At 42.4% G+C, this 19,414-nt stretch overlaps 1 protein-coding gene across 4 annotated transcripts in view; it reads right to left on the bottom strand.

The window, feature by feature from the left end:
* Positions 1–710: 710 nt before the first annotated feature.
* Positions 711–19,414, bottom strand: part of SLC1A2 (solute carrier family 1 member 2) — a 107,539-nt gene continuing 88,835 nt past the window's right edge. For all 4 annotated transcript variants that reach the window (XM_059709664.1, XM_059709662.1, XM_059709663.1 and 1 more), the window contains exons 10-11: positions 13,857–14,088; positions 711–9,761 (exon numbers count right to left, since the gene is read on the bottom strand). In XM_059709664.1, the coding sequence (XP_059565647.1) occupies positions 9,690–9,761; positions 13,857–14,088 (304 nt within the window). In that variant the 3' untranslated portion in view covers positions 711–9,689. The remainder of the gene's footprint in view (positions 9,762–13,856; positions 14,089–19,414) is intronic.

Raw genomic sequence — 19,414 nt, 5'->3', positions numbered from 1 at the left:
TAGAAGGAGGGGGATGATAAACACAAAACTCCTAGTTGCACTTTCCTCTGGGGAGTAAAGCAGATGAATGGGCTAAAGGAGGCGCGAGAGGTCAAGGGAAACTATTGGTGATGCTCTGGTTCTTGCCCTGGCTGATGGGTTTGTGTGCTTCTATTTCATTGGGTATCATAACTTACATCAGCGGTTCTCAACCTGTGGGTCGCGACCCCTTTGGCAGTCGAACGACCCTTTCACAGGGGTCGCCTAAGACCATCCTGCATATCAGATATTTACATTACGATTCATAACAGTAGCAACGTTACAGTTATGAAGTAGCAACGAAAATAATTTTATGGTTGGGTCACAACATGAGAAACTGTATTTAAAGGGCCAGAAGGTTGAGAATCACTGGCATAGATCCTGTCGTATGTAGGAGATGTTAAAATAATGAGATTAAAAAATAACCTATCTGGCCTGACTAGTTGTTTTAAGTTGCTGAAACTTGAGGACCAATCCATACTAGCTGATCCACAGGGGTCATTTTGATTATACACCATGTTCCCTAACTTTAGATCATGTGACTTCAGTCTATATCTAGGCTTCCTAGAAAAATACTCATTTGGACACCGAAGTTTTCAATCCTCACATTTCTCCAAAAGGAACACTGGAGGCCCTTACTAGGAAACCAACAGCAGTTTAATATGTGAATTGAAGGCAAGACACAACCAAGGGAAATTGAAATCCACATTTATTGATGAGAGATATATACACAAAAGTTAAAACACTTAGTGAAATCTTGGATTCACAGATTATTTCCAGTATATAAACAATATCCAGTTATTTTTACACATGAAATGTTACAGTCATCAGTTCACATTGTAAGAAAGCTTGGAAAGCCTAAGGTGAAAACAAAAGACCTCAACTACCCAAAATGTGCTTTGCCAACAAGGCATCTCCTAGTATCATAGATAAGAAACAACCCAAAAAATTAGTTGAAGTTTTTACCTTTTTTTCATTCATTAGTCTTTAAACACTATGTGCTATAGATGCTCTGTGCTACACGACTTTAAACTAATAATGGAGATTATGAATGTGAGGGAAACAATTATTCTCATCTTTCATTCTGGACACACAATAATCTTCAGAGAGAATCCTGCCCGAAGGCTAGCTTTCTTTCAATAAGGTTTCTCCCTTGAATTTGACAGGAGTTATAGAAGCCACATCTCCCAGGGAAAATATGGCTGTCTACCATATATAGACCTTTCACTCCACTGAAAATTAATGTGTTCTGTGCCCTCAGGGGATCTCTTAGGCTTCGCTCCTCTTGTGGAAAGAGGGGAGCACTCAGTGTTCCTAATGGCACATGGTCATTCTTCTCTGAACTCGCAGAGGAGAAAGGGCTTACAGGAACTAGAGACCCCACGGCATTACGTGGAGGGATAATTACACAGAATGAGTGTTTTAGGCAGCAAGTGTATCGTTGCATTAGTGAATCTCACCTTCAATCATTCAAAACATGCACACAGAGCCTATAGGTAGAGGTCATACTCCCTTCACATATGTGGGATCTGTGCTTTATCAGTTGCCTTTCTGTAACTCAAAGCTGCACACTGACCACCCCTGTGCTTCTAGGGTCTTTCTACAGACGTTTACTGGCAGGACTGTGCTTCTGTGGCGTTTGGCCTGCATGGCAGTTGGTCAGTAAATATCTTTCCTGTGTCCTGACTCAAGACACCAAGGGAGACAAGGCTCTTCAGAGCCTTGAAGTCATGAGCGTCATGATCAGCATGTGGCAATCAGAGAGGCAGACCTTTACATCAGGACATGTTGCTGACATGCACAGAGCAGACTCACTTGTTGTCTCTCTGAGCCCAACCCACCAAGCAGAGGAGGGCTGTAGATCAATGTCCTCATTCTAAACTAGCTAAGCGTAGGCCATCAGAAGTTCCACAGTTGCTTTCGCCATTACGTCACACAGATGGCAGGTGAACTTTCATGAAGAATCACGGCCCACATCTAACCCTCCCTTGCTCTGAATTGCATATCGACAAAGATGCTGGATGCACACAAACTTGGAAACAATCATCGGTACAAAGGATTCATAGGTAAGTTCTTCACGGATATACACCCCCAAATCACATTAAGGAAAACGAGAAATCATTCACCACTAGGTATCTAAGAAGGAAAAGAAGGGTTTTCAAAACACCAATCAACAAGTCTACTACAGTTAGATGAACAGCCAAAATTAGCATTTAAATTAAATTAACATCTACGCACCATTTCACTGAAATTACACCTAGATACCTACATTATAGCTACATAAGTGCATAGGCACTGTTCTTCATGCGTGAACCAAGTGTTGCTGTGTACACACAAGAACTTCATGCTTTGACAGCTATCTGTACTTGAATATCACAGGTACAATCATTGCCAGTTGAGGGGGACTTCTAATCTGTTTGCTTAATGAAGAGCAAGCTCAAATATATCCCAGTACACTTTCTATGTAACTATGTCTGAAAATGTGGCGAAAATACTAACCCTACAACCATATCAGAAAGTGTGTTTGACAGAAGGAAGACCCTCTTTGCCTTTGAAGTTGCTATTGGTTTGCCTCTTGGGGAAATTCCATGGACTGTTAGTCACCCGAGGATACACAACACTTTGACATTTATCACCAATTTGCTTGGCAAGAATGAACTGCGACAAATTTGTCCTGATGTGCTTCCTCACACTAACCCTCAGTCTCTGCTATGCAAATTTTCCCAAGCCAGTTTTTACACAAGTCAGTAGGAAGGCATGGGAGAGTCTGATATAGACATGATCCCGCTATTATCATCTTATTTTTCATCTTCTTGGAGGAAAGTACAATTAGAATGCTTAGCTGGCAAAACAAGGCCTGGTGTCAAAAAATAAGAAGCCAGCACCATCTCTTGAGATACAAAGATGAATTGTTAAGATGCAGAGCCTAACCAGCTAAGTCAGGATGTAGGGGATTGCTTGTTCTTTATGGTTCTTTCGTTCATTGCATCGCAAAGGACTGGGTCCTTACATTTTTAAAATGTGGCTGTACGCTCAGGAAAACAACTGATAGCTCTAAATTGCTGTAGAAACTTCTTGTGCAATTGGTTATAATTGGTTATAATTCTACATATGTGGTTATATAGAAAATACCATAAGAAAATATCTGTCTGAAAATTACAGATACTAAATAGAGGAATTCAGTCTGCACTGAGTCCTTTATGATGTATGAAGAATAGCTACAAACCTAGAACATTATTAAAGGCTAACTCAATATTAAACATAGCATTCAGGACTATAAATACATGTTCTCGTGCTCTTTATAAATAATAGCAAAGAAGCCCGGGGATTTGTTTTAAAAAAGAATGTAAGGTTGGGCTGGAGGAATCAGAGTTTGGGGTGCAATACTGATCAGAGGGCAATATGTTGGCCCTGGTAACATAGATTCTTATCAGGAAGCCAAAATATATCTGCTGGCAGCAAGGTCAAATTAGATTCACAGTTTGCCAGCTCTCTCCTCAAGCTGTAGAAAACAAATAGAAAAACAATATACAAAAATCCTCACAAAAGTAGTTTTTTTATATATATACAAATCTCTATAGTGACCAGATCACCTGGTCTGTGCTGTGCAACATGGAGATACAATGCTGAGGTTCACCAGGGGAAGGAGGAAGGGTGTGTGGGAGGATCTGGATGCTGAAGGGTGAGCTCCTGGCAAGGGATAGAATGCTCCCGGAGCACCAAGCAACCAGAGGGCCAGCTTTCTGATCACACATCTCAGGAAACTCCCTCCCCGGGGAGAAACCTGAGACTCACTAGACCGACTTCCTTGGCTAGTGTGCACATTTCTCTCCTACCAAAGGCAACAGGCTGTTTCGAGGCAGGCGAAGTGGTTGCCATGAGAAGAAACGGAGCCCCAGTGGGAGCAAGGCTCTGACTGCACATCCCCGTCTCCATGGGGGATGATGACAAGGGCAGCAGTGAGCTGTTATGTTCCAACACTCACCCAGGAACTGGGGTGTCTCCAGAGGCGGTGGGGACTTGTTGCTACCCATGCTCTGGGTCCAGTGCCGACTCTGCAAAGCAGTGGGGTCTGTTCCCGCAGCAGGTTTTATTCTCAGCACAGAAGGGCCCCCATAGAACAATCAGAAGGACTTTTAAAAATATCTAAGTGGATACTTGGCCTGGAGGTAGGAAGGTGGAGCAAGGCTGGACGTAGTAAAAAAATGATAGATCATTATTCAAAATATTGTTTAGAATGATTGAAATAAGAACGTGGGCCTTCTCTTACTTTTCCATAGATTCATATTTGGGTCAATTAAGAAATAGTCTTTCTTGCTGCTCTTGCATCAGGTCTTCTGAACTAAAAATTAAAAAGGAAACTCAATCCTTTTAGTCCTAGTTTTACATCTGGTTCCCCCAAATCTAAAGAGCGGAAGTCTTCTCTGGTGGTCAAGGTGCTCACCACACAATAAATACTAAACCCATTCCGTAGTTGGCAAAAGTTTGGACAAAGAGCAAGGATGCAAACAGTAGCCCATTGCGGCAGAAGCAAAAAGTGCAACAAGGGTGTTCAAAGGCCGTGTTGGCATGCATCTTGCAGTGCTGTCTATCAATCCCAGAAAGTCCCCCGGCATTGAAGAGGGGTGAGAGCCAGCTCAGCTCCATTCCTGTTGGACAGCGCTTCTCTACCTGTGATGTGATGCAAACCAATAGGAGAACTGGAAAATGAACTCCCTCAAATAGCCCTGTATATCTCTCCAGAGAAAGGACTTGCCCAGGCTCACCTGTGCGTGGGTGTGCATGTCCGCCTACAGGAGGACGGGGAAAGTATTTACAGACAGGGGCTGTTATTGTGCAAGGCTTGCACTGAATTTCATGAGACTGTTCAGGTTGATTTGCCAAAGGCTCCTGCATGCGATTAGGACTGTCTGGAGAGAACTGTGTTTTGGGTGTTAGGAGTGGGCTCTGTTGCTACAGCAGGAATGATGCAAGAGCTTGAGTAAGGCTGTAGACGCGTCCGGTCCCCTCATGGTAACTCTGGCAGCATTTTCCCTGAGCTGAATTGCTACTTTGACTGGGACAGTGAGTGTAAGCAAAGAGCAGTTTTACAGAAGTGTGTGTGTTTGTGTCTCAAAACACCACAGGGTCGATTAACATGGCCATCTTCCAAGCTTGTAATCCACCAAATAAAGAGAGAGGCTTGAGTTTGATTTCCCCCAAAGGGGACAAGGAAAATGCAAACTGATTAGTAATTATTGTGGGTCCCTCTGACTTAAAATAGAAAGTCATATTTTATAGTAGTAAACCTCTTAGGAGAGAAACATAAGATCATGAATTCTTAGGGCCGGGAGGGGCTTTTAATCATTTAATCCAACCCCTTCCCTTTACATATGGGAAGGAATGAGGCTTGGGCATAAAGTGACTTGTATAAGTTATACAGCTGACAACTGGCAGTCTAAGTCACATGTTTCCTCTGTCCGATTGTGTTATTTCTCACCATCTCTGTCATTACCTGAATTAGCTGTGTTATGCTGTAAAATGAGATACTATTCTATTAAGATTCCCTGTCGTCTTATTCTAAAACCAACCCTTGGTTGTTTACAATTGTTCCTTAAGCAGCAACCATGATACATAGAATAAGAAGAAAGGAGGAGAAAGAGTGAGGAATTGGGCTTTTCTTTGGGGAAAATCAGAGGCAGCTTTGAATTCACTCTATTCAAGGAGAGCAACCTGCCGATAATGTCACCTGCCTGGCTTGGGACTCGGTAGCCTTCCTTCTAGGTTTTAGCCAGAAATTACCACAGACACAGAGACCACTAATCTCCTCTGACAACTAGAATTGCAAAACCCTCACTTCAGAATTACTCCAGGCTCTTAGCTTAAACTTAATCTTACTCTTCTTATTCAAGGAACAAGTTATTGCAATAACTGAAAATTCCCATTTGGTCCTTTTTATTGGCTTGGAATGAGTTCAGTTGGAGAATAAGCAAAACAAAACCAGCAACCCAGACAAGTGCATGGCCCCAAGAGTTTGAGAGCAGTGAAGTGGGAAGAGCTACTGCCTCCACTGGGTGTAACTGCTGAGCACTTTTAGCCATGGAACCAGGCAAGAGCTGCCGAGACTTGTCCAGCAAGAGTCTGAACCATGGGGAAGTCTCTCTGAGCGTGTGCATTCCTATTTGGGCGGACTGTTGCATTCAGGGGAAAGGGAGTGCACACAGAGCCTTGACTCTGACAAAAGTGAAATATCGTACCATAATTTTTGCTGTTGAGAACATAAGGAAGTGTGGTATTTGCAAAAGCATAGCAGGATTGGGTTTCCTTTTGGGGACCCAGTAGATGAGTTACCCAACTCCAGGAGGGCTTCTTGACTCTCAACACACATGAAAATGACATACTTCCCCATGCACAAGTGGAAAGGACCTGACACCCTCTAATCACTCAGTGGTGGGGTTCCTGGCATTATCTACCAGGACTATATCTCCCCGAGAACTGAATTTCCCCTAAGCCTTTCTCAGCTTCCAGCCTAAACCCAGGAGCTGGGCATCTTGGCATCCTTGCTTTAGGTTTTTATAAACATCCTTGCTAACAAGTAGTTGGAGAACAGAAGTAAATATTTGTCTTTTAGGAGACATGGTGACTTCCACAGGAAATGAGACTATAGGCTATGTTCCCACACCCAATAGCAAGTAAGGAATTGAATCTGATAGCTACCTGGTTCAGATATCCTCCCTGAAGTCCCGTATTGAGGACCTGTGTGACCAAGGTGATTGCATGGGACGCACATCCTCCAAGATCTCAGATAAAGCCTCACCTGGAGAGATAAGCCATTTTCCTCACTGATTGGATTGCATTCACAGAATTCTAAGTAGTTGATCTAATGATGATTCCCCTTGGGTCTGCCAATGGGCAAAAATGAGATAGAGAAGGATTAAAGTCTGCTCAGTTGGTTTCCCCCTGAAACAGTTCTGTTTCCTAAAAAGAGTGAATGAGTCTAACAAAAACAACAACAACAAACACCAACAAAATACAAAACAGACCTTATAGGATGTGGTGTATGTATCTGGTCTATCATATAAATATAACATTTATGCATCATCAAATATTAGTGGGTTATAAGCATTTATATCTGTGTTGGAGCTATTACTATAAATCTATGTATATCACTGGAAAATCACACATATCCTATTTAGAAAAGGTTGTTAGAGGTATACTCTGGATCTATTTGTTCTGCTTATGGCACATATACCGGGCAAGGAAAACCCCAATGGGCACAGCATGAGAAGAATGAATGAGGCCTAAAAAAAAAAAAATCAAAGGACAGAGTCATATGTCAGCTCTATATACATCCTGGATTTTCAGGCTTGTCTTGAATTTGAAAAAAGTATTAATTTTTAATATAATTTGTTGAATCTAGATAAATATGCTTTCCTACGTGTATTTTCATGGAACTATTCTATTGCATAGAATCTCAAACCAGAAATACCTGCTTTGTTAAACTGTGCACTTAGACATTTATGATCTCACTGGTAATGAGGAAAACTCTGAAGACAAAGCAAACAGAGAAGACATCTAGGCAGCGTCTTGGGAAGATAATCCTGAGACTGCTCTATCAAGAAACATGTCAGCCTGTATACGTGTGCTAAGCTGGCCCTAAATAGCAAAACCACAAGCTCCTAGGTGCCTTGCCCATATCCTTCTCCTCTCCATAAGTCCCACTTATAGACAAGCCTTAATAGTTTCACAGCTGCACCCAGGAACTGTCCCCCTGACCCACAGTGTCTGCTGCAAGGGATACGTTTCCCACAGCTACAGTTCAGCACATCCTGGGCCACCCTGCTCACTGTCCAGCTAATGAAAATGAAGACCAATGCCATTTCTTTAAAAGCAAAATCTGCTTAATACTGCTCAATAATGATCCTTATTCAAAAATAACTAGGGGTTAGGAGACCAAAAAAAAAAAAAAAAAGGAAACATCTGTGTATTCCAAAGGTGTCTGATTTGGAAGAGAAGTCACAAGAACTAGGTAATAAAGGGTATGTGGTGGCCATAGATATCCTTTCTTTAGAGAATTTAGACTCTGTCATGATTCATCAACATCTCACCATCCATCTGCTGGCCTCAGAAGACCACCTGCCTCCCACATGTGAACCAAAGTTCTACACACTCCTTCCAATGTGCTTTATTTCTCAGTGATTCATGCTCAAGTCCTCAGCAAACTCCCAAAGCCAGAAACTTTAGAAAAATACTGTGGGTTATTCACTAGAAAATGATAGTAGAGACACTGAAAAAGTTAACCTACACAATCATTCAGGATTCGTTGGGTGTCAACAGCATGCAAGGCACTGTGCTGCTCCTATTATATTTCTTATTCCCCCAAACTTTCACAGCCTTGAAAAGGTCCCATCTGTGTGGTGCCCATTTCATGGTTCAAGGCTGCCTTGACTTTGCCATGGGAATGGCACCTTTTAAGGATTTTGCACATACGTTGTTTTCTGTTCTTTTTGACAGAGAAGACTGGGGAGGAAGATTGGCTTTGCTTCCAACGTGTCCTGTAATTGGATTTATGTGCTTGATATAATATAAAAAAAGCTTTCTACATATTAGATAAATGACAGTCTTTTGTTTTTATCAAGAGACAGTAGTAAAAGAGGCACAGGCAACACAACTGTCCTCCATGTGTAAGAAGAACACCATGGTTAGGCCTTTTGGTTTACTGAGTATATGATTGAAATGATTTGGAGATCAAAAAATGTCTTTTTGTTAGAAACCCAAACAAGAATTTTATGGGTAAAACAAAGAAAGTGAAGCAGAGATTAATATGATCTCACACGGACAAGATGAATACAAACCAAAGGCCAATGAATTTGAATACTTGAATTTGATTAACATGTATGTTGACTGTGCTCTCTTACTTTTGTCAATATATACAGTGGTTCTATGCAAATTACATTCTAACTCATTATCAAATTTAGAGCAAATTACGCAGCAAACTCTGAGAGTTCAATAATGGATGTCCACAGACTAGGTGGGACAGAGCGCAGGCTCAGTGGCCTCCACAGCCAGCTGCCTTCAACAGGTCCGTTCCCACTGCAATGCTCTCTGAAACACGGAGCTAAAAGAGCAGACAGAAGACAAATTGTCACAGTTCCCTAAGACAGGTACCTGCTTTTATCAACACGTGGGCAAACCCTACAAGACACGGAAAAAGAATTACTTCTAGAGGCTCCTAACAGAATCTCTTGTGCGTAACAAGGCGAAGCATGGAGAATACTTGGAGAAACAACACACTGTGTATCTGCTCGTTACCCCAAGTCCCTGGAGTGTACCACACAGCCTGAGTCGCGTCCCCTGGGAAAAGAGCATCCATGGTCCTGCATCTTGAGAGAAAAGGGAAGCTGGCAAGAATGTGTCTTCAATTCAAACGGCTCCTCCAGCAGCATCCATTCCGACAGTAACACACATGAGAACATCAGACGGTTACGAAGCATTATTTGGCAAAGACACAGCACCATGCCTATCACTGACTCACAACAGGTCCTCTAAGCCTCGGCTAACAGATTAAGTAAACATAGAAATATAGGTGTTTTTGTTTTGTTTTTTCCTTTTTAAAGAAAGCGTGTTTATATCCTCTTTTACCATGAGATACACTGGGGAGTTTATTCAAGAATTTGCTGAGAGTCACATCCTTATTTTTCACGTTTCCAGGGTTCTTCCTCAACACTGCCGTCTGCTGACTTCCCATTGGCTGCCAGAGTCACCTGAAAATAATCATCATCAACATCCGGCTTACAGGCCACGGACCAGAGAACCACCCGTGGGTTATGTGGAGGAGCACTGGCTCTGGCTTAGACCACATGACTTTGGTATCGGTTTTAAATGTTGTCCCTTCCGACCAGATGTTGAGCTGGTCTTGGGTCTCAACACTGATTTGTGAACATTTAAAAAATACTTATTTGCCTTGAGGGCCTTTTGAGGGACTGGAGACGCTAGGTGATTCGGGGGATCACTTCTACTCTGCTTTGAGGGCTGTGGGGGAGTCTAACTACTTATAGACCCATCACACAGGAATGCAGTGCTTAAACAATAGTGCCCATGTGCTACTCCATACAACCACAGAGAAAAAAAACACCCAGAACTAGGCAGCTAGTTCTACTCATGCACGTGAAAGGTTCAGTTGCAAGAAGGCCAGGTGAATTTGACACATGTCCAATTTTAACACCAGAAGGCACAATGGTCTGGGTAGCAAATAAGCGATGCGGGTTTTACAAATGAAAAATAAAAAGGGGGGATTAAATGAGCCTGAGGTCATTTGCTAATCAAATGCAACCAGCAGACTGTCTAGATTCTGCTCCCCTGGCTCTGAGCGAACTGAACCCTTCCACAGAATGGGAGGTTTCCCCCTCCACGTCTACATTTTTCCTAGCTTACCTTCCATCTGTCTGTCCTCAACGTCATGTGCAAACTTAAACCCACGACTGATATTCCACATAATGGAGAGACTGGATTTATGGAAGCATTAGAACATGGAGACATGACAAACGCAGCAGTGTGTGAAAGAAATCTGCCCTGCCTCCCCGAGTGGAAGTGAAACGCATGCGTTATGGACACACACAACATGCTGGGAACAGAAAACCCAGTGCCCCTCATGAACCAAGCCAGTGAAAATAAAAAGGAGTCATTCCTCCAGTCCCCATTAGGCCCCCACATGCAAGCAGCAAGGACCGACTGCCTCCCGTGCAGTTACTATGATTAAAATACAAAAGCTATTGCATCACTTTCAAACTACTTCACAAGGCGAGAGATTGGAAACAGAGAGACCAAGGTGACATAACGATGCCTGATGTGGTTAAAGTTTGACCAGAGCTGCAGCAAAGTGGTTTCCCCTTCAGTGAACTGTCAGGAGGGACTGCCAGGAAGCACGCTGTCTGCCTGGAGAAAGCTGCCTGTCCTCTCTGACCTTGAATGTGCCCATTTGGCTTTCAGTGAGGAACCAGATCCGTAGCTGAGCAAAATTCTCAATCACAGTGTGGTGCCTTTGGAAAACCAGACAGCATTTGGGGGAGGGAGTTATCCTTTTGTTGTTGTTTTGATGCTGGGGCCTGTGTTTGAACAGTGGCTGAGAGAGCAGCTTTTTTGGCATTTCCCTTTCTGGCTGGATGAAAGCAACCTGGGACTCTACTCCCCGATCCATTGCACCCTTCCTGATCCAACCACCCGAGTAACAGAAAAGCAAATACAGGGAGGGAACTGCCAGTCAGCATTGATGTCTCCCATCTCAGTTTTGAAAACAGTGAGACGGAGCGTGGACCAGAAGGAAATTCAAAGGCATGAATCAATGTGATTCAGATATTCTGGGAAAGTGTGTTAATTCATATCCATAGTTCTGGCTGCCTCCCCACATCAGTGTCAACTCAGCTAGTTGGTCTAGAGTGAGGAGAGTCAATTTGCCTCACCTAGCAACGTCTGAGGACCAACTAACCTTCACTGAGCTGAACCCAATCCCATCACTAAAAAAATCCAAACTGCCAAAATAGCCATTAAAGCAATATGGCTGCAGCATCATTTCTATGACATGCTCAGTTTCACTACTTGACCATCTAAATCAGGGGTGGGAAACCTTTTTTTTTTTCTGCCAAGATCCATTTGGATATTTATAACATCATTCGCAGGCCATACAAAATTGTCGACTTAAAAATTAGCCTGCTAGATTTTTGTGGATGAACTGCTGCTCTTCCATACTGCCGGCAGTATTGGAATAAACTCTCATATATGACTAAAAAAAATTATCCTGCTACATTTGATCATTTAATTAACTCACCCCTAATGCCTTGGCAGGGACAAACCAAATGATTTCTCAGGCCTTATACAGCCCACAGGCCGGCTGTCCCCCACCCCTGATCTAAATGCTCATTCAACAACAAGTGTGCAGGTGGTTGGTTGGGTAGTAGGTTATGGAGACTGAGCCACTGTCTCTATGGAATTGTCCAGAAAAAAAAGATTACCTGAATTAAAGCATAGGGTCAAGTGACCAACATCTCCTCTTTAGAACTTGAGTTGTTTTGCTTAAAACAAATGAAGCAAATTTCTCCTGATATTCTTTAAGAAAAAAAAAATCCAGGAAGTCTGAAATCTAAGGATATCTCCATGCCTACATACCTTCTTCAGTACATATCCTATACAATATTGCTAAGCCTCTTACAATGCCCCAATAAAGGTCACAGCATAGGCAATTAACCACTAGGAGTCTTCTTATACATAATTGCAAAATTAAAAAAATATGTGATTTCATTTTGTTCCTTACTACTATGTGTCCTTGTATGGCAGTCATTTGGGGTCAAAACTTATCACCACTTCAAAATTGTACATTCATTTTCCTGTTCTCCCATGCCTAATTCAAGGCTTTGCAGATAATGGCTACTCAATAAACACTTGATGAATGTGATAAAAATATATATGATCATAGGAATGAGATGGGTTTGCTCGACTAAACCTCACAAGGCACACAATAAATATTTATTGAGTATAATAGAGCATAAAGCCATTCCTTGGGAATGTTGATCCTTGTTGATCCAAACCAACATTTTAATGGGAAATAATCCAGCACATTTATTTAGATGTACGAAATACTAACTTTCTAGGAAAATGGAGTATATTCTTTAGATACATCTGAATTACTAATAATTTAAGTCATTTTCATGGAGTCAATCAATTATGCAATTGCCTCCCGATGGGTGAGGTCCCTAATTTGTATCAGAGCCCTGGTTCACTCACACATGGGGCTGATATAGAAGGGAGGAACGAAGGCTGTGGCTGGTCCATTAGACTTCTGGACCTATGCTGCAGTTCAGTAGAGAGGATTATTCTGTGTCATCCTAAGTGGTCTGGCAGAAGCCATTGTATATATTTAGAATGACCCAGAGGTAATACATAAAGAAATCAACTATTAAATGAGATCTTATCAACAGGAATCAAAAAGGTATCAGAAATATCTGTTGGGTTCAAATTTTCCTCTAAAGCTACCTGGGACCATTCTAGCAACCCAACCCTCAGAGTTGACTCTGCTCACCTGCCAGGGTTTCTCCAAGTTTGCTTCGCTCTGGTCATGACACTGCCTTTGACAATGTCAAGTTAGTTACAATGAAGGCTAGAAAGAGCTTATGGAGCTTGAAGACTCAGCACCCAATGGCTTAGGAGAGTCCAGAACATCCATGCTTCAGGGGAGAGGGTGCTGCCAGGCAGTGTGTGAAATGTAGTGGTTTTTAGAAGACATCTATGAATGATCGTCCTGGAGGATAGTTATCCTTTACTTGAAAGTTTCCCCGTACTTGGAGCAAAGGGACTGCCAGGTCACAACTCACATTCCCACCAAAATAATTAACCGAAAGCAGCTGCACAGTTATGTGGGCACATTTTTGACCAATACATGATTCATAGCAGGAAGGAAAACTTGTGCTATATAAATCAAATGATTCTGGGTATTTCTCTTGGTGCTTCACTTGAGGAATAGAGAAGTTGAAAGCCAGCAAAACCCTAGAGACCACAAATTCTTGGGCAAATTATTCAAGAAAAAGAATCAAATTTGTGGAGTGGGTGGGTGGGGGAATCAGAATGAGAGTTTGCACACCATATGGACGAAAGAAGCAACTGATTGGCTCTTTCACTGTTAGACCTATTGATTTCCAGCCATGTTAGACACAGAGTTAGATGATCTGGGACTCACGGAAGCTTGGGTTACATGATGCTTTAGAAAAATAAATGTGACAGTAATACATGCAGGGCTCTGGTGTTCATTTTAAGGAATCGAGCATGCACTATCATATACAGGTCTCGATATCCATGAATGGGAAAGGTACCTTGCACTCATCTACTATGACAGAGTTGTGTGCCGCATAGACACATTGATTAGAGTTGCTTTCCCTATGGTTCTTCATGTCGTCATAAATGGACTGAGTCTTGGTCATTTCAATGTCTTCATGCGCTCGGTGCTGGGAGTCAATGGTATCCAGCTCAGACTTGGAGAGGTGATAGACAATCCCAGCCCCAAAAGAGTCACCCACAACATTGACTGACGTTCTCATCCTGTCCCTGGAGAGAGAGAACAGAAAATCGTTAGTGAGGAAGCAGAATGCTATGGTAGTTGAGAGGTCAAGGTCTGGGACCAGAGACCTAGGGTTGAGTTCAGGCATTACCTTTCCATCTGCCTGGTCTCAGGCAAGTTGCTTAACCTTAATTTCCCTGTTTGTCAGTTAGAGATAACAGTCATACTCCTCTTATAATCTTGTGTAAAAAATTAAATGAGAAAATGTACATAAATTGTTTAGAAAATTGTCTGGTGAAAGGTAGGAACCCAATACACAATAGCAAAGAAAAAGGAGGAGGAGAAGGAGGAAGGAATGATTCAAGGAAAATAACGTGTCTAGATCTCAGAATTAGTGCCCAGGCTCCAGACACTTCTAGCTGCATCCAGTATTCCTTTGTGTTTTGTTTTTAATACTCACCTGAGGATATTTTTCCACTGATTTTTGAGAGAGAGGGAAAGACAGAGAGAAACACCGATGTGAAAGAAACACATCGATTGGTTGCCTCCTGCACTCACCCTGACCAGGGCCTGGGCTGGGGAGGAGCCTGCAACTGAGATATGTGCTCTTGACTAGAATCAAACCTGGGACCCTTCGGTCTGCAGGGTGACACTCTATCTACTGAGCCAAACTGGCTAGGGCTGCATCCAGTATTCTTGATTTAAATTGTTTGTAAAAGACGCCACTTCAAAGATTACTTCTACTTATTTTATTTATGAATTCTTCAGTAAAGAATAACAACCTATGAATTCCAATAATAGAAAATTCATGTTCTTTGTAAGGATTGGAACTAACACTACCTTTCCCCTGCACCCCAGGGTAACACACACATATACACAGACACAGCTGTTGGATAAGAAACTCAGCCACGATTTTCTTCCTGACCAATATGTGTAGTGATTATGCATCCTGGAAAAACCAAATTACTTTGTCTGGTTCTCTTTATTACCCTAAAATAATTGAATCTTCCCAAGTGCCTCTTGAACAAGAAACTGTTAAGAAAAAACCTTTCTCAAATCTTGTTTTTCAAGTTCTGATTTTTAAAAAAATAGGATGGTTGATAACTCACTCTTTTAGAAGATCAGCAACCGGAAAACTAATTAAGTTCTTAAGAGTAAGCTGTTCTTGCATCCATAAGCTCAAATGTTGATGAGACACTCAAAATCCTAGAGAATTGGACAGGTACATGCAAGAAAATGAAACTAGACCACCAACTTACACCATACACAAAAATAAACTCAAAATGGATAAAGGACTTAAATGTACGACGGGAAACCATAAAAATTCTAGAAGAATCCAAAGGCAACAAAATCTCAGACATATGCCGAAGCAATTTCTTCACTGATACAGCTCCTACGGCACTTGAAACTGAAGAGAAAATGAACAAATGGGACTACATCAAAATAAAAAGCTTCTGCACAGCAAAAGAAACCATCAACAAAACAACAAGAAAGCCCACTGTGTGGGAAAACATATTTGCCAATGTCATATCTGATAAGGGCCTAATCTCCAAAATTTATAGGGAACTCATACAACTTAACAAAAGGAAGATGAACAATCCAATCAAAAAATGGGCAAAGGACCTAAATAGACACCTTTCAAAAGAGGACATTCAGAAAGCCAAGAGACATATGAAAACATGCTCAAAGTCACTAATCATCTGAGAGATGCAAATCAAAACAATAATGAGGTACCATCTCACACCTGTCAGATTGGCTATCATCAACAAATCAACAAACGACAAGTGCTGGAGAGGATGTGGAGAAAAAGGAACACTGGTGCACTGCTGGTGGGAATGCAGACTGGTGCAGCCACTATGGAAGACAGTATGGAGTTTCCTTAAAAAACTGAAAATGGAACTCCCATTTGACCCTGTGATCCCACTTCTAGGAATATATCCCAAGAAACCAGAAACACCAATCAGAAAGGATATATGCACCCCTATGTTCATAGCAGCACAATTCACCATAGCTAAGATCTGGAAACAGCCTAAGTGCCCATCAGTAGATGAATGGATTAGAAAACTGTGGTACATCTACACGATGGAATACTATGCTGCTGTAACAAAGAAGGAACTCTTACTATTTGCAACGGCATGGATGGAACTGGAGAGCATTATGCTAAGTGAAATAAGCCAGTCAATGAAGAAAAAATACCACATGATCTCACTCATTCATGGATAATAAAGACCATTATAAACTTATGAACAAAAATAGATACAGAGGCAAAGCTGCCTCAAACAGACTGTCAAACTGCAGTAGGAAGGCCGGGGAGGGTAGGGGGGCAGAAGGGGGGGGTAAGAGATCAACCAAAGGACTTATATGCATACATATAAGCATAACCAATAGACATAAGACACTGGGGGGTAGGGGAGGCCAGGGGATTGTCAAGGGCGGGGGGGAAAAGGAAACATATGTAATACCCTTTGTAATACTTTAAGCAATAAAACTAAAAAAAAAGAAAAAGAAAAAAATTACAAATTGGTAGTTATAGAATAGTCATGGGGATGTAAAGTCGGGAAAAAAAAATCCTAGAGAGAAGAATGCTGGAAAACCTTGGGCGCGCGCGCGCGCATGCACACACACACACACACACACACACACACACACACTGGTGGGGGCGGGGAAGGAAGGAAGAAGGGTTTTCAGTAAAGATTGTGGTGAGACATCTTAGTGCAGGTCAGGGAAAAAGCTGGTATTTGAATCCAAGTTAGGCTGCCTCCAGAGTCCATGCTTTTTCTTAACTACTATCAGGTATTTTTTCCCCTCATACCCTTATATTAGGGCTTCTTAGCAATCTCTACAAGTGCCTGATTTTGTGAATGACCTCAAGACTCCATCTTTATTCATGTTTTCAGGGGGAGATAGGAGCTAAGACAATGAGCTACAGAGAAGAGAAAAATAATACATGTGAAATCTAGGCAGTAGAAGCACTCAGGAGCATTCAGGATGGCTAATGAGAGGCAGAAAGTAAGAACTGACCAAATCATGTAAGGCTTTATCAGCCCAGTGTAGGAGTTACAACTTTATCCCAAGGGTAATGAGAAGCCATTGAAGAGAAAGATCACCAATGTTCCATTCTGAAGAATGGACTGATGAAGGACAAGACAGAGCAAAGTCCACTTAGTGAAGAGGTGGTGGGTATGAAGAAAGATGAATCTGAGATTTAGGAGACAGAGTTACAGGACTTGAGAACTGATTGGTTATAGAGAATAAAAGAGAAAAGAGTCAAGGATTTCCTCAGGGTTCTGGTTTGGGCAGCCGGTGGACAGTGCTACCATATTTATGGGTCATAACTGATCGGGGTGGGAAAGATTCTGGTGTCATAATGAGTGTGAGGGCCTTGACCCAGCAGAGGGGAGATGTCCCACAAATGGTTTGGAGTGTGGACTAAAGATCAAAAGGGACATGTGAGCTGCAGGTAGTGAATAGGAAGTCTACACCTAGAGCGGCCATGGGTGGATGCCAAGGGCATGTTTAGTTTAATCCTTGGAGAGAATGTAGAGTGACAAGAGCAGACAACACTTAAGGAATGTGTGAAGGAATAAGAGTCAGCAAAGGTGAAAGGAAAGTAGAAGAGTTTGGGGGAAATCTTGTTTCAAAAATAAGGGTGTGATGGACAATGGCCACTACTACCTAGAGCTCAGGCAACATAAGAAAAAGAAGTGTCTCTTGGTTGTAGCAACCCAGAGGCAAGTATTGACAGGCAAGGGCACCTTCAATACAGAGGCAGAGAGAGAAGTCAACTCCCCATAGGTGGTACATTGACCAAGAGGTGAGGATGGGGAGACATTACAGATAATCAACATATTCAGGAAGATGACTGAGAAGGTGAAGAGAAGGAATGGTAGATGGAGGGAGACGGAAGATAAAAGAATTTTTGCTTTGTCTTCGAGGCCACCAGGGGAATATCTGGCCAACTCTGGGGAAGCCCGACTCTGGCCAAAAGCAGGATATGGGAGTTTATGGTTCACATGTGGAAAATTCCTTCACAGGCCAATACTTTCATTTTCTCTTGCAACCCGCTCTGAGCATTTAGGAAACCTTGCTGACCCCAGGAGCTTTTAGGCTACTTGGTAAAAAGAATTTTAGAGTATTTGACACTATCCTTGGGTCTGGATGCTGTGTCAGGACTGTGAGAAGGAGGAGAGATGAGAGCAGAATGTTTTATTGGATTGGATTCACGACAGATGACACAGCTTTTGGAGCCACCAGGAACCAAAGCCAAGAGAGGGATTTGAATAACCTGCTTCACGCTGAGGCACTGGTCTGGCTCCCTGGAAGAAAAGCCAAGGTGTCTGTCTCTCCTGTCTACCTCTTGATCTAAATCCTCTGGCAAGAGGACATGGACTTGTCTGAAAGTCCTGCTTCTCACAGAAGAACAGAGTCGGGGACGCAAAGTCACCCAATATTCACCTGCTTCCTTCTATTGGGTCAAACCATATGAAATTACCATTTCTATAAGTCCTGTAATGTTTCATATGATTCAACTTAACATTCATACAAACAAGCCATCGTGCCTGCCTCTAAGAAGGCAGGGTGCCCAGTGTGACAGAGGGGTCACCTGAGGCTCCAGAGCTGAGAAGGCTGGCACAATTCTGGGAATCCAAGGGCTTAAGCCACTTGAGTTTGGGAAGGGAAGGAGAGCCCACAGAAGCACTGGCTGAGTGTGGATTTGGATTCGAGCCGGGATTGCCATCCTGGCTCCGGCAGGGCAAGTTACTTAGCCTTCCCCGCTCAGCTTTGTCCTTTGAAAAACAGAGAAAGTAATACCCACCTCCAGGCATGTTGAGAAGAAAATAACTAACTGCTTGTCATCTGAGAGGTCCTCTGCCAAACTCTGCATCTAAAAGACCTGGCATGGCGCCTGACACAAACGCAGTGCTCAACCCTGGCTTCTCATCGTCATCATTGTTTATTATTATTATTGTTATTATCATCATCATCATCATTATTCCAACTAATAAGGGGAGTATCTTTTCCTCCTTTATTCCTCCACCAAGTCTTATACATTTCTTTTTTTTACATTTAGTACATTCTGTTGGGATTTTTGACCATATCTGTCCCCATTACTAAACTGTAAGTTCTTTTAGGGCTGGTACCATGTTTTATCTCTTTAAGACATGGGCAGGTTCGGGGGAAGGGGACAGGCAGGTGTGTGAAGGAGGCTGGGTGGTGGGGGGAATGGATTGTTATTTTAAGAGGGCAGGTTAAGTCTAGAAAAATAACTGTTTGTTTTTTAGTAAACATCAGTTAGGTGTTTTGGTGGGGAAAAGTTAGGACTCTGGGAAAGATCTACAGAGAAGAGGGAGAGACAGAGAGCCAAGTGACCTC

Source organism: Myotis daubentonii, chromosome 9 (genome assembly GCF_963259705.1).
Source record: "Myotis daubentonii chromosome 9, mMyoDau2.1, whole genome shotgun sequence".
NCBI lineage: Eukaryota > Metazoa > Chordata > Mammalia > Chiroptera > Vespertilionidae > Myotis > Myotis daubentonii.
Note: the sequence above shows the minus strand (reverse complement) of the source record. Positions and strands in the feature narration are given on the sequence as shown.